Source organism: Brassica oleracea, chromosome C6 (genome assembly GCF_000695525.1).
Source record: "Brassica oleracea var. oleracea cultivar TO1000 chromosome C6, BOL, whole genome shotgun sequence".
In the NCBI taxonomy this organism is placed as follows: domain Eukaryota; kingdom Viridiplantae; phylum Streptophyta; class Magnoliopsida; order Brassicales; family Brassicaceae; genus Brassica; species Brassica oleracea.
In genome coordinates, this window is record NC_027753.1 from 33,543,956 (window position 1) to 33,556,843 (window position 12,888).

A 12,888-nucleotide genomic window follows, 5' to 3' on the forward strand; every position below is an offset into this window, starting at 1 on the left:
GTAAAATATAACTGCCACAATACTAGAAAAAGAGCATAGAAATGGGAAGGCAAACAGAGAAGCCTAATTGGCTAATGTCCAACGCATGTCACTCTACCTACAAATCTCAGTGGTCCTTAACTTCTACTTCTAACCAACCTCTTGAGTACTATTATCTAGAAAATGCATACATACAAATAAGTCACGTAACAAAACCATTACTGACATCACCATGTTATATCATCATGCCTTTATAAAATTAACAAACATTGTTTTAGTCGTGATATACAGAAGATAACAGCTATCGGACCAATAATCTGCCTTAATGATAGGAGATATTTTTCGTACCAATTGTTTATTTTTAATATTTTACTTACTATCCTTTATTTTTGGGACGCGGAGAATTTCATGTAACAAAGAGCTCAAGACCAGATGGTAAGGCCCCTTGCTTCCCTAGTGTGTGGGTGGGTTTTTGTTTTTGAAGAAACAATATTTATGAGAAGATGTCACTTTCTAAAATTCTTATTGGATTAGGTATTTTTTGGAACTGCGTTATTAAAAACTACCCACTTTCTACAATCTGTTCATTAAAAACTTGTCAAAAATATGTTCTGGTCTATCAAAACTTGCTCATCACTTAGTAATAATGCTCCTTTTTAACTAAACACTTAAACTTAGTCGATTAGAAACCAAAACTAGTATATATTTTGCACATATATATATATCTTACAAGTAACTCATCCATAGACAAGTTTATAGGTGCTAGATCTCGAAGCTGGACATGTTTTGATAGAACATAACGTACTTTTGAACAAGTTCTGATAGAAAATATCAAAAGTGGTAGTTTCTAATACTTTTTTTTCTTAATATGGTAGATCCAGAAGATTTTGTTTTAAAAGGGCTGAATGAGGAAAAACCTAAATAGTGTAATAAAATAATTATACAAGAGGAATTTAACACTTTTGATTTATTGTAGTACTGATTCATTGTAACGTCTCGATCCGTCAACGTGAGCCCATGTACCTATTCTTATCAATGGGTTTCACCCTCTTCGATATCTTGCGCGTTATCGAAAGAGTTCAAAAGAACTGATATAACCCTGTAACATGATCATATCCCATATTTTGTCCTAACTCATACGATATTAAGATTGATCAGCAATCCGCAATCTGATAGGTTATCCATTTTTTAATTAGTCCAGTTCAAACATATTCAAATGGTTAACTGGAAAATCAAGTGTATTTTATATCAGAGGTAACCAACATCAATTTTTATGTCTTTTCTATTTAATCTACTAATTACTGGGGTATTACGTACGTTGATCCCACAGTCCGCAATAGCATCTCCAGCTACTGAGACTCTAACCCTACCTTAACTTCTGACATGCTTTTTTGGTTTTCAACTTCTTAAGACCTAGTCTGCTTGATATCACGGATTGATGGTCTTCTTCAACAATCTCTCTGCATGATTGCGATCTCTTCCTCCTCTATGCTGTTTATACTTGGACAAAGTATTTTCTTCTATTTCCTAATCTATTGAAGTATAAAATCTATGGGTCTTTGCCCGTAGCAAACACTATCTGGCCAGGGCTGTATCATCTTTGTATCTTTTTATTTAAATAGCAAACTTATCCTCAAAAACAAATATACCACCATAATTACAAATTACAATATCGGCCTAATCACTTTCAATATGTTAGATGAAGCCCAGTATATTCAACAAGCCCATTATATTTTTAGTCTCGACTTCAATTTTATCAACTCAGATCCACCTACTCCTACCGGTCATTATCCCTTGAAACTCCTGAACAAGATGGCATCAGATCTTACCGGGCGCTTTTATGTCAGTAGAAGAAGCTTACCTCCAAATCCTCAGTGTTTATGTATGTTTAACGCAGCCAAAACACGTAACACGTTTTGTGTAATATTAATTCCCAGTGTCTTTTTGTTCATTGTAATGCCATTGGTTGTAACATTAATGCACAACTTCAACTGAACACTACACTACCAATAAAAACGTTTGTGAAAAAAGGTAAATGTTATTGCCAGTGATCTAGACTCGTTACCAGTTTTAGGTCGGAAGGAAGCATCAGTCCCATTTAGTTTATGGTTAACACGTTTTTTAGTTGATTAGTGCGTAATAATGACCTGAAATTATAGCCTATTCTCCACTACAGTTAGAAGCAACGTAGCATTCTGATGAAGACTTGATCTGTTTAAACCACACCTAACCCATCGTTGCACCAAACTTTCTTTTTTTCATTCATACTTCAAGAAATCTCAATGCTCCTAAACTCTTTATATAACACACACAATACTTCACCAATTGTGACTTGGAGCTTCCATCTCAAACACAATGGATTCAACTTCAATCATTTGGTCTCTTCTATTAGCTTTTGCTCTTATCTCTCCCTTTAGTGTCAATGCACAAGGACCTGCCGCTTCACCAGCAACCCCCACCACCACTACTCCTCCTCCAACCATCACTGTTCCTCCACCAACAACCACTGCTACGCCACCAACAACCACTTTTCCCCCATCAACAACCACTGCTCAGCCTCCAACAACAGTCGTTCCGCCCGTTTCAGCTACTCCGCCACCAGCAACACCGACTACACCTCCACCAGCAGTTACTCCAACTTCATCACCACCAGCTCCAAAGGTTGCACCAGTAATCAGTCCAGTAACTCCACCTCCACAACCACCACCAAGCCCGCCCGTTTCAGCTCCAACCGTCTCACCACCACCAGCTACACCACCACCTGCACCGGCCTCTCCTCCACCGGCGTCACCACCTGCACCAACTTCTCCACCACCAGCACCAGCTTCACCCCCTCCAGCGCTTACACCAATAACTCTACCACCAGCACCAGCTCCTGCGAAGCACAAGAAAAAGCACAAACACAAGCGGCATCACCATGCCCCGGCTCCAGCACCAACTCCTCCAAGCCCTCCATCTCCTCCAGTTCTAACAGATTCCCAGGACACTGCTCCAGCACCATCACCTTTTCAGAACGCGGTAACACTCAAACTAGAATCTTGAAACGAAACACACTCTCACTCACCAAACTGAGTTTTATAACCTTTTTTTAATTTATTCTCTGGTTTTACAGAACGGAGGAAATGCATTGAATCAGCTACAAGGAAGAGTAGGAATGTGGCTCACTACCGTAATGGGAACTCTTGTTCTTCTGGCTATGGCAGCCTAAATTTTCTAACTCTTCTGCTCTATATCACCTATGTATCCACTTGAAAAACTACATTTTTTTCCCCATTGTATACCAACACATTGATTAAAAAAAAATAATACATTTTTTTCTCTATTATTTGCGGAAAATATGTTATTTCTAATCATATCTAAGAAGAAGAAAGAAAGAAAGAAAAAAACAAATCAAATTTGATCAGTAGTTGAATCCTTGGAGGTTTCTTTGCGGAAGTCATACTCAACAATGAAACCAAGATTGTCAACCAGTTTATGATGCTTAAGACATCCTCCACACTGCCAAAGAGAAGAAGAAAAGAACCCTTTAAAGACTATCAAACCAACCAAAATGACTATGTTTTGTCTCTTGGACAATTAAACAAACATGTGGTGTACCTGGACAAAGACAAGGCCACGCTCATAAGCCAAACGATTGATAAGCCGTTTAGTTCTCTCTCCGCATGAGTTGCAGCTGAACTCCACTTGCAAACTTCTCCTTGGCAGCTTAATATCTACAGAAGCAACCTGTCCCTGCATTAACAAAGTCTCAGACAGAGACACAAACACCATCAAAGACCAAACTTAAATTGAGTTACCTCCTCTTCTGGGTTTAACTCGGAATCATCATCAGTGAGAGACCCAAAAACAGAAAACAACCGATTCCTTTGCTTGCGTGCTACCACTCGAACAGTTCTTGACCTGAAAGAAACATCAAAAAGGATGCAACTTTAGGAGATTTTCGTGACCCATGAAAGGAAAGAGTTAAGCTTTGGGACCTGTGTTGAAGAGCAGATACAGGGTTTCGCTTGTAGGAGAGAAGATGCGGCTTGTGGAAATTGATTGGCTTTCGATTAAAAGTTATCGGAGAATAGGTTGGAGCCAAAGCCGGGGACAAACAAGCCACCTTATTCGCCATGTTATCGCGTCCTTTGTCTGTCTCACGGCGTTGCCTCTATCGGAGAGCTCAGTAAATGGTAAGCTCTAGACGGAGAAACGCCCGCCGTTGATTTCTACTGTTTCTAACGTCTCAGATCCGGCCACGTCATTAGACATAAATAAAACTAACTCTGTTGCAAAATCCACGTTAAATCAGGGTTTATTTTTAATTAAATAAATTTCATGCACAGTTAAGAATAATATATTCCATCTGTTTGGCAAAAGATCAAAGTGTTCTTAAAACATTGTTTCAAAATACATATTTTATATTTTTATATTTTTATAATGTAATAATGAAAAATTATTAACTTTCAAAAATTAGTTCTTCTTATTGATTTTTATTGGTAAACAATAATTAATCACAAAAACACATTTATCAAAAAATGTAATATATTTTCTTAATATGTGTAAAAAGTAAAAACATCAAATTAATATACATATTTTAAACAGAGAAAATGTTATTTTAAAACACCATTTAAGACCAAAATAATTTAACTCGCAATTTTCAAGAAAATATGATAGTAAAACTTATCTCATTTTTTTTTTCAATTTTTAATAGTCAAGAACAATGAAGAAAATAGGGAGAAGTACGAGTCTTTATAGTTACATCAATTTTCGGACAAGAATAATTAATATTTAAAGATTCTTGATCAGATCACAAAATATGGTTGATCAAGAAAAGAACAAATCCTTCCCTCCCTTCCCTTGTTCTTTCAAATCTATGACAAAGCTAATAATATACATTGATTCGGTCAGATCAGTCTTCTTCATCAACCTCTCTGAAAGGAAGCGGTACTGTCTTCACAGCTCGAAACTTCCCTGCATTATTTAGATGCTCATTCTCCAATCTGCAACATTGGTTTTGTTTTTCATCCATCAGTATATATATCCTGAATCTGATACCAAAAAAAAGATCCTTAAAAAAGGAAGAATAGTTTTACCGGTAAAAGTTCCAATGTCCTCTCCTGATAACTTCAAGAGCAGCCAAGAATAATCCTGTGACTCTATAATCCACATGCTCAAAACTTGAGTGCAAAACTGTTTGTAGCCATGCCAACCTCAGAACAAGATTTAGAACCTACAAAAGAAATAACAGTTAAAGATTGTTAATAAGTTTATATTTATGTGTGAACTTTAGCGTTAAGAGATTTGGATTATGTACCATAGAGAAGTAGTAAATATATTTTTGGCGAAGCATGAGTTGGTTTCTAAGCCAAGGGTTATTGGAATTATGTTGAAGTAAACCCCAATCTTTTACAAAGTCCCAGTACAATTGGTAAACTGTGGCTATACTTGACATAGCCACCACAAGGCAGAGCCAACCAGTGCTCCTCTCTTTCTCGTATGCCACTTTGGTTCCAGCTGCTAACATGGCTGACACGTACTTCCCTAGGTTCACTAGGTGGCTCGTTTCGCCTTCGTCAAACCACCTCCTTGCACACTGTCGCAGAGACTTTTTTCAGTATTTTTATAAAGTGAAGACCCTAACTTGGAAGAGAAGAAACAGAAACTTGGGAAAGAAGGAATCATGTTTAGTTTAGATTTTACCTGCATAGCTCTCCAGTAGTACGGGAGGAATGAAACTGCGTAGGCAAGATCTCTGTAGTACTTGACTCTCATACAATATCCATAGTCCTGTGTTGCGTAGCTGCCGGTTATATAGTAGCAGGCTATGTATTCAAGGTTCCTTAGCATCGGTACCTGTGAGAATAAAGTTAACCCATTTTCAAATATCAGATTCAGATTTTTAGCTCGGTTTGGGTTCATGAACTTGTGATTTAAGGTTAGTACCTGGCTGCAAAGTTGATCAGCCATGAAGAAATCGAGCATCACGACTTTGTAAAGAGGTGAGAACACAATGTTTCTGATTACTGTTATAAGCCGGTAACGGCTCGACTTGTAGAAAATGTTTAAGGGACAAATCAGTATTAAGAAGAAGACCTGCAAAACCACCAAAAGAACCAAACAGATATAGATTTGAAATTTACAAAAACAAAATACATGATGAAGAGTGACTAGTGTTTGTATATTTACCAGTAATAGAAGGCCAGGGATCACTTGGACTTGCCGCAAGGAGTAACCTTTTGCGAGAAGCAAGAGATGAACAAACATGACACCAACTATCACAGACATTGAAGCGGTACAAATCAAGAAAACATCTCTGAACTTGAGCTCATTTTTGGACCCAAGTTCGAAGATGAAACTATAGTTTATCCTCGCTTTTCGCCACATAAATATGTTGCAACCGTATAAGAATAAGTGCAGAAACAAGAGCCCAAACATGCTGTATAACACCAAAAAAATATCAAATTGGTATTAGCTTATATTTGATTAATATCTCCTCTTTATAATGATTAAGATTTTAATGAGATCACTCGCCTAAGTACAGGATATGCAGTTTCCATGTAGAAAGTGTTCTCCGAGTGTTTTCTATACATTCCAGTCAAATGAGCCACAATGATGTAGCCAGCAAGAAGAGCAACAAAGCAACCAGTGAATAGACCTGAATAAAGATTAAACCAAACCCATTTAGTCTCAAATTAATCATAATTCATAAATCTACAAAGATTCTTCAGGAGACAGGATAATGTTTTCAACAGAGAGTATAACAAAACCTGACCCTCTTAGTTCTCCACCCAAAAAAACCTAAAAAATATTAAAGGTTGCATTGTGGAATCCTAATGTGTATGTGTGTGATGGGGTCCAAAGGATTTTTTATTTTGGAGTGTTTGCAAGTGCCAAAAATAAAAATGTCACAACATCAACAGGTAAAATGTTAAAAGGGCTCACCAATGAAGAAGGTGACAGAGTGAGACTCTTTACGGTGGTGCGGTTTCAGATATTTCATCGCCTTTCTGCGATTTTCTCCTGCGAAGTGCTTGATGAACCATTCTTCAACTTCATCTGATAGATTTATCACCTGTCATGTCCAAAGATTACAATCATTATTATTTTTTTTGTATTTTTTCATATTCAAAGAAAGTATATGATAAAGTGATAAGACAAGAGCGTAGGTATCAATTTTCCGCTTGCACATACTTGAAACACACAAAATCTAAAGTAGAGTTTCAAGTTACCTTGTCTGAACTGTTGAAGTAAGAACTCTCCACCACTTTGAGATAAATTGGAAGGATTTGTTTTTCAGTAACCTGAAACATGAAAGTATTGGTCTTATAATTGATTTTTTTTTTTTTATAAAAACTTTGGTTAAAAAGTTGCTTTGATTTAAGGATTACCTTATCAAATTTCTTGAGAATGTTCATGAAGGCTAACATGTTCAAGCTTCTGTAAGTTTTGAGATAATTTAACCCTTTGTAGAGTTCTGTCAAAGCTCCTTTGATCATTTTCTCAGCATGACTTAGCTTTTTCTTGCTGATTCTCAGCTTGTTGACTCCATCTGGACCACATTTCTTGGACGATGACTGGTTGATCAAATCTTCTTTGATCAAGTAACTTATAGCTGAGAATGTACGAGAAGGGTTTGTCAATGGAATCTTTATCTTGAGATTCTTCCCTTGACAGTTGAAAACCCTACCAGAAACCGTCCTCAGCTTGGAGTCCTCGCTGTTGATCTTGATCGATTCTTCTGATCTTGGGGTCTCCAATGCTCCTACTCCATTGTTCTCCAAATCGTCTAAGCAAGATTCTTGAAGTTGCATTTGATCTGTTCTGCTCCTAACGGAGTCTTCCTCTGTTTCAAGAAACAGAGCAAACTAAGTAAACCAATTCTTGAAATCCAAACAATTAACCAATGAACTTTGAGATTTTATAGTATCTTCTTATTACCGCATGAGATGGTGCATGATATGGAATCGTCTTCCTTTGATTCTTGAGTAGACTCTCCATTGGCTTGCTTTTGTTTGAAAGCATCTTTGAGCTCAATGAGTATCTCCATTTGCTTCTTCATACACTCTCCTCTCTCCAAGAACTCTTTCTCCTTTGTCTTGTAGAACTGGTTCACTTTGTTAAGCTGTGTGTCCAGACACACAAAAAACTCTTTTGCAGCGTCGGTATCATCAGCAATCTTCTCCAGAAGTTCCGTCTCATACACGTCACTGTTACTTCCAGAAGAGGCAAGCTTTGTATGCACCTGTTCATTATATATAAAATCATTAGTACAAATACAAAATGAAGAATTGATGAAAAATACAAAAGGATGAAGGTCAGTTTTAGTACTTTGATGGCACGAGAGCTTTCGCGTTCCTTGTTTCCGAAAATGGAAAGCTTTCCTAAAGAGGACTTGATGGTTTTGATGAAGGAAGTTTCTGTTTGTTTCTTCTCAACTTTATTGGTAAGCAAATGGATTTTTTTGAGGTCCTTCTTGAGCTGAGAGTAATCGACAAAGGCGTCTTTCCATTCAGGTACAAGCTGCCCCTCGAATTGTTTTGTGAACTTCACCATACCTCTCCTCTCTTAAGTCCTTAAACTCAAAAGAAGAAGAAGAAGAAGAAGAAGAAGAATGTGTGTTTGTTTTGTGAGTGTAGGACAAGAGAGGAGGATGAGATTTGTTTTATAGTGGACAAAAGAAAGGGCAGAGAAAGAGAAGAATATATTTGACTGGGCTTGCTTACTCCTACTGATGATGCCTCACAAAGCACATTCTCAAATATCCTTAGAAACCAAATCTCATGTACTAATTTTTATCCTATGCTTCTTCCACTTGTGCTTTAAGGGAGGTAAATCTTGTCTCATGTAGGGACCCTAGATTCTTGCCTCACCGCCGCCGGAGCTTCTTGCACCTCTCTCACCACCTCAAGATGTTTCATCTATGAGTGAAGCTTGTAACGAACTATATAAAAGGTAAGTGTAATTGGGGTATTGTAAATGGGATAACCTGCAATAGTAAGTGGATTGTAATTTAGTAATATTTTGTGTGAAAAAAAAAGGAAGGAGATAGCTGAAATGGACCAAAAGGAAGTTAGGTGTCGAGAGACACAAAAGGTGAACTCAGATTGGACCAGCTCGATTTCCACTACATTTCTTTCGAATGGTAATGAGATTTTGAAAACATATAAATCTTAAAGAATCAGAAAAAGAAGAAGAAGAACGACCAATCAAATTATGATTTCATAGTTTCATATTGCAATTCCGGATACTGCCAAACCATGTTACAGGAATCAATTGGTGTAAGTGTTTTCCAATCAAAACATGGATTAATGTTCTTTATAATCCACTTCATGAAATACAAATTACAATGAAATTGAAAAAGTGCATATGCATATAGAAATCATTTGTATACTAAATTTCTTTCGTCTATTGCAAAGTTATAACTGGCGGCGATATGTCTCAGCATTAGTTTGAATTGTAATTTCAGTAACAAAATTGTATAAACAGATAAATATGAGAAAATTGTAAAAAAGAAAGAAAGAAAGCGTGATCTATAGCAGCTTCATCTAAAAAAATAATGAAATTGAGATATTACTAAAAATATATAATAATACTTTTAAAAAAATTCAGTGTTCTATTAAAAATAAAAATTAGACACATAACCAAGGACGAACCGGTCTGGTGGTTAAAACGCTTGAACTTTCTATTAAAATCTTAAAAATTACATTTTCATGTTTATTAGGGATGTTTTACTCTTCAAAAGAAAATTAAACCATATGGTATGCACGCTTTAGAGGATATATGTATCAACCAGTTGGTATGTTTCCTAGTCATTCAAAAAACTTAAAAACATGTATGCTATAACATCTATACATTTAGCTGACTGTATTTTGCATAACTAGACAAAATTCCACCTTATAGTATCATAAAGCATATAATTTTGCATTCTAGTGTCCATAGTGGGAAAATGTAATCAAAGTATGAGGTTATATACAAACATTATGAGACTTCAAAGTGTTCACTGAGGAAACAAATATTTCATATAGTTTTATTTCTTTCCATTCTCCAATAATCATGCATTGCAATCTACACATCAGTTTAGATGCCATATTTTCATATTATAATCATTTGTGTTCGGTAGTTTATTATGAAAAAAATTGTGAAATTTTCTATCTGATATTTAGGGAAGAAATTATTACAAAGCACTGGATGCTCATGAAGCTTTATGCACGCGGTTTCTAAGTACGTTTTTGAGCAACCACTCGAATGGATGGCAATGAAAGTGGATCATAATGTGCACAAACATATTCTATTCTCTGTACTACTGCTAATAATTTCTCTGTACTACTGCTAATAATAATAGCAAATATTTTGCGGATAAGAAACTATAATTCAAAGTATTGTCTCCTAAAGGATTTTCGGATAATGAATACATATATTTCACTACTAATGCCTCTTACCTTCTGCCTAATTGGTTACATATTTATTTATTTTATAAGAGAACATAGGGTCAATAAAAGGAAAAATACAATGAAGGCAGCAGGCAGCAGCATACGGCGGCCTTCCAATTACAGAAAGTCCATATTTAATGGAACATTGCTTTTCCTAATGAAAAGGATACAACCAATTTAAATATAAGCAAAATGTTTAGAAGGGGTAAAAAGTTGAAATATCCTCAAAATTTTAACCGATTATACATTTATACCATAACAAACTGTTTTCATGTATTATCACTTAACAATCGAATCTTTGAAATAGTGAACTATGATAACACAAACTGATTTTTTAGAACTATTTTCTCAAATAGAAGATACTATGTATTTTTTTTACTATCAAGTGGTACCCTAATTTTCTCAGTCGAACTAGTAAACCTAAATCTATACACTATAATAGTTTATTACATAATTAAAATTTCTATAAATTTCTGTAAAAAATTAATAAAAAAATCTGATTCTAAGTTCGCCAATGTAGGATATGTTAAAATAATTAAATTAGAAAAACTAAAAAACTTTTAAGTAAATATATGATCCTATTAAAATTATAAATTAATAATTACTACATATAAATAATTAATTATATAAAGTTAATATAAACATAAAAATACTATTATGTTCTTTTTCAATATAACATTCATCCTTTGTATAATTTTTTTATGATATGTTAAAAATAGGATTTCTGGATTTTTTTTTAAAACTTAAAACTTTGATAAGTTATAATACTAATCGCCTGAAAAAAAATCCTAAAAATTATTTTCTCATTTTTTCATTTTCTTTGTTCAGTGAATAATTTATATGTTTGCTTTTTTTTTTGAAAATATGCCATAATGTTTGATTTTTTTGGTGGACATATTTTTAGAAAACTATTAGCTAAAATAATATATAATCTCAAATATAATTTTGAATGGAAATTTAATATTTTTATTTGGTTTATATTTTTAATGTTTGGCTATTATTACATTTTAACGTTAGTATTTAAGACATATTGGGTTTAGAATAACTCATAATTATTATAAGATATGAACTTGTTTAACATGATACGAATTATTTTATTATATAATTAATAAACCATTAAATTCTTTTTGACATGTTATGAAATCGGACTTATAGGGTGATCCAATAATTAAAAGCTTGTTTGGTTCACTATCTATTTAAAATTTTAAAATATTGTCGAAAGCAACTGGTCATTTTCCCGAACATGACAGGTCGGGACCTAAATCGATAACTAAAATTAGTATTGATTCAAATGTTTCCATGAGAAAATACGGTAGAAAACAATTTGTAGGCTAATAAAACAAATTCTAAGTGGTTTAGTATGACAATTAAATTTTTAAACCAATGAGACAAGAGGATGGTGATGGTCTGAATCGGACCGCATTTATTTATTTATTTTTCTTTTTCTTTTGAGCAGGCTGCATTTAGTTGTGTTCTTCTTACTGATCATGGCAATTGCTTCCACGTTTTCTGTCCAGCTTCACATATTTTATTTCAACTCCCACTTCTTAAAAATATACTAAAATAGTTAGATTCAGACAATTTAACATAAACTCTTATTTTTTCTTCTTAGAGAGAAATAATATTGAGGTGATGATTGTTTCCATTAGTTTTTGGTTTTAATTTTTGGTTTTTAAATTTTAGTTTTAGATTTTGGTTTTTGGTTTTTAACTTTTAGGTTTTGGTTTTTGGTTTTTAACTTTTAGATTTTGGTTTTTGATTTTCGGCTTTTGGTTTTGGTTTTTAGTTTTTAGATTTTGGTTTTGCTTTATTCTTAGTTTTTTTTATAAAATAAGCAATACATTGTTTTAAAATAATATTTTTTTTTAAATTACCATTAAAATTTATCAAAATATAGTGGCTGTTAGTTAAAATAAAAACATCACCATGTTTTAAATTATTTTATTTTAAGTGTTATACTTAAATATAATTAATAAAATATCTATAAATTATAAAAATTAAAATATTTTAAAATTTTGAAACTATTTATAAATTTTATTATTTTCGTTTTTTAGAACTTGAATGGCTATGTTTCAAATTAATATAATATATTGTATTAATAAAATATTGTAAATTTTATAATTTTTAGTTGTTGTTTATTATGTATAATAATATTATTCAATAATTTATTTATAGATATTAAGAATTAATTGGCTACAACTAATACTAAAATTATCTATATTTATTTACATATATGAAACACATAAATTATTTTACATTAATGTTAAATGATAAAAAAAAATTGTATGGGAATTTTATCTTTATGAAAATATTATTTACTTAATTATTAATTAATTAAAATATAGTATTTTATACAAAATAAAAAAAAAATCGTTTTTATATTGAAAACCCACAAAAGTTGGTTTTTAGCTTTTTTTCACAAATTGTTTGAAATTTTGAAAAACTAGTTTCACTAAATTTTAGGGAATTTGTTTTTTAAAAAACTTGATTGGCA

General features: G+C 33.4%; 3 protein-coding genes across 4 annotated transcripts; 1 reads left to right on the forward strand and 2 right to left on the reverse strand.

The window, feature by feature from the left end:
* The first annotated feature begins 2,293 nt into the window (after positions 1-2,293).
* LOC106296803 (lysine-rich arabinogalactan protein 19) lies at positions 2,294-3,301 on the forward strand. The gene is made up of 2 exons (XM_013733031.1): positions 2,294-2,997; positions 3,092-3,301. The coding sequence occupies exons 1-2, from the start codon at positions 2,335-2,337 to the stop codon at positions 3,185-3,187; spliced, it is 759 nt and encodes a 252-aa protein (XP_013588485.1). The 5' UTR covers positions 2,294-2,334; the 3' UTR covers positions 3,188-3,301.
* On the reverse strand, positions 3,272-4,159 carry LOC106296804 (mitochondrial protein import protein ZIM17). Its single transcript, XM_013733033.1, has 4 exons — positions 3,957-4,159; positions 3,777-3,879; positions 3,577-3,711; positions 3,272-3,477 (listed from the first exon to the last, which is right to left on the reverse strand). Exons 1-4 carry the CDS (start codon positions 4,094-4,096, stop codon positions 3,370-3,372), a joined length of 486 nt encoding a protein of 161 aa, XP_013588487.1. The 5' UTR covers positions 4,097-4,159; the 3' UTR covers positions 3,272-3,369.
* Positions 4,160-4,685: 526 nt separating this feature from the next.
* On the reverse strand, positions 4,686-8,867 carry LOC106296552 (phosphate transporter PHO1 homolog 1). Of its 2 annotated transcripts, XM_013732703.1 has the most exons (13): positions 8,293-8,867; positions 7,903-8,206; positions 7,652-7,807; positions 7,353-7,576; positions 7,194-7,265; positions 6,907-7,036; positions 6,496-6,619; positions 6,151-6,400; positions 5,908-6,057; positions 5,665-5,817; positions 5,279-5,557; positions 5,058-5,194; positions 4,686-4,964 (listed from the first exon to the last, which is right to left on the reverse strand). In XM_013732703.1, exons 1-13 carry the CDS (start codon positions 8,515-8,517, stop codon positions 4,874-4,876), a joined length of 2,295 nt encoding a protein of 764 aa, XP_013588157.1. In that variant the 5' UTR covers positions 8,518-8,867; the 3' UTR covers positions 4,686-4,873. The 2 variants fall into 2 exon arrangements, with proteins under 2 accessions (XP_013588157.1, XP_013588156.1); XM_013732702.1 differs by having other exon boundaries at positions 7,353-7,807.
* Between the last annotated feature and the right edge of the window lie 4,021 nt (positions 8,868-12,888).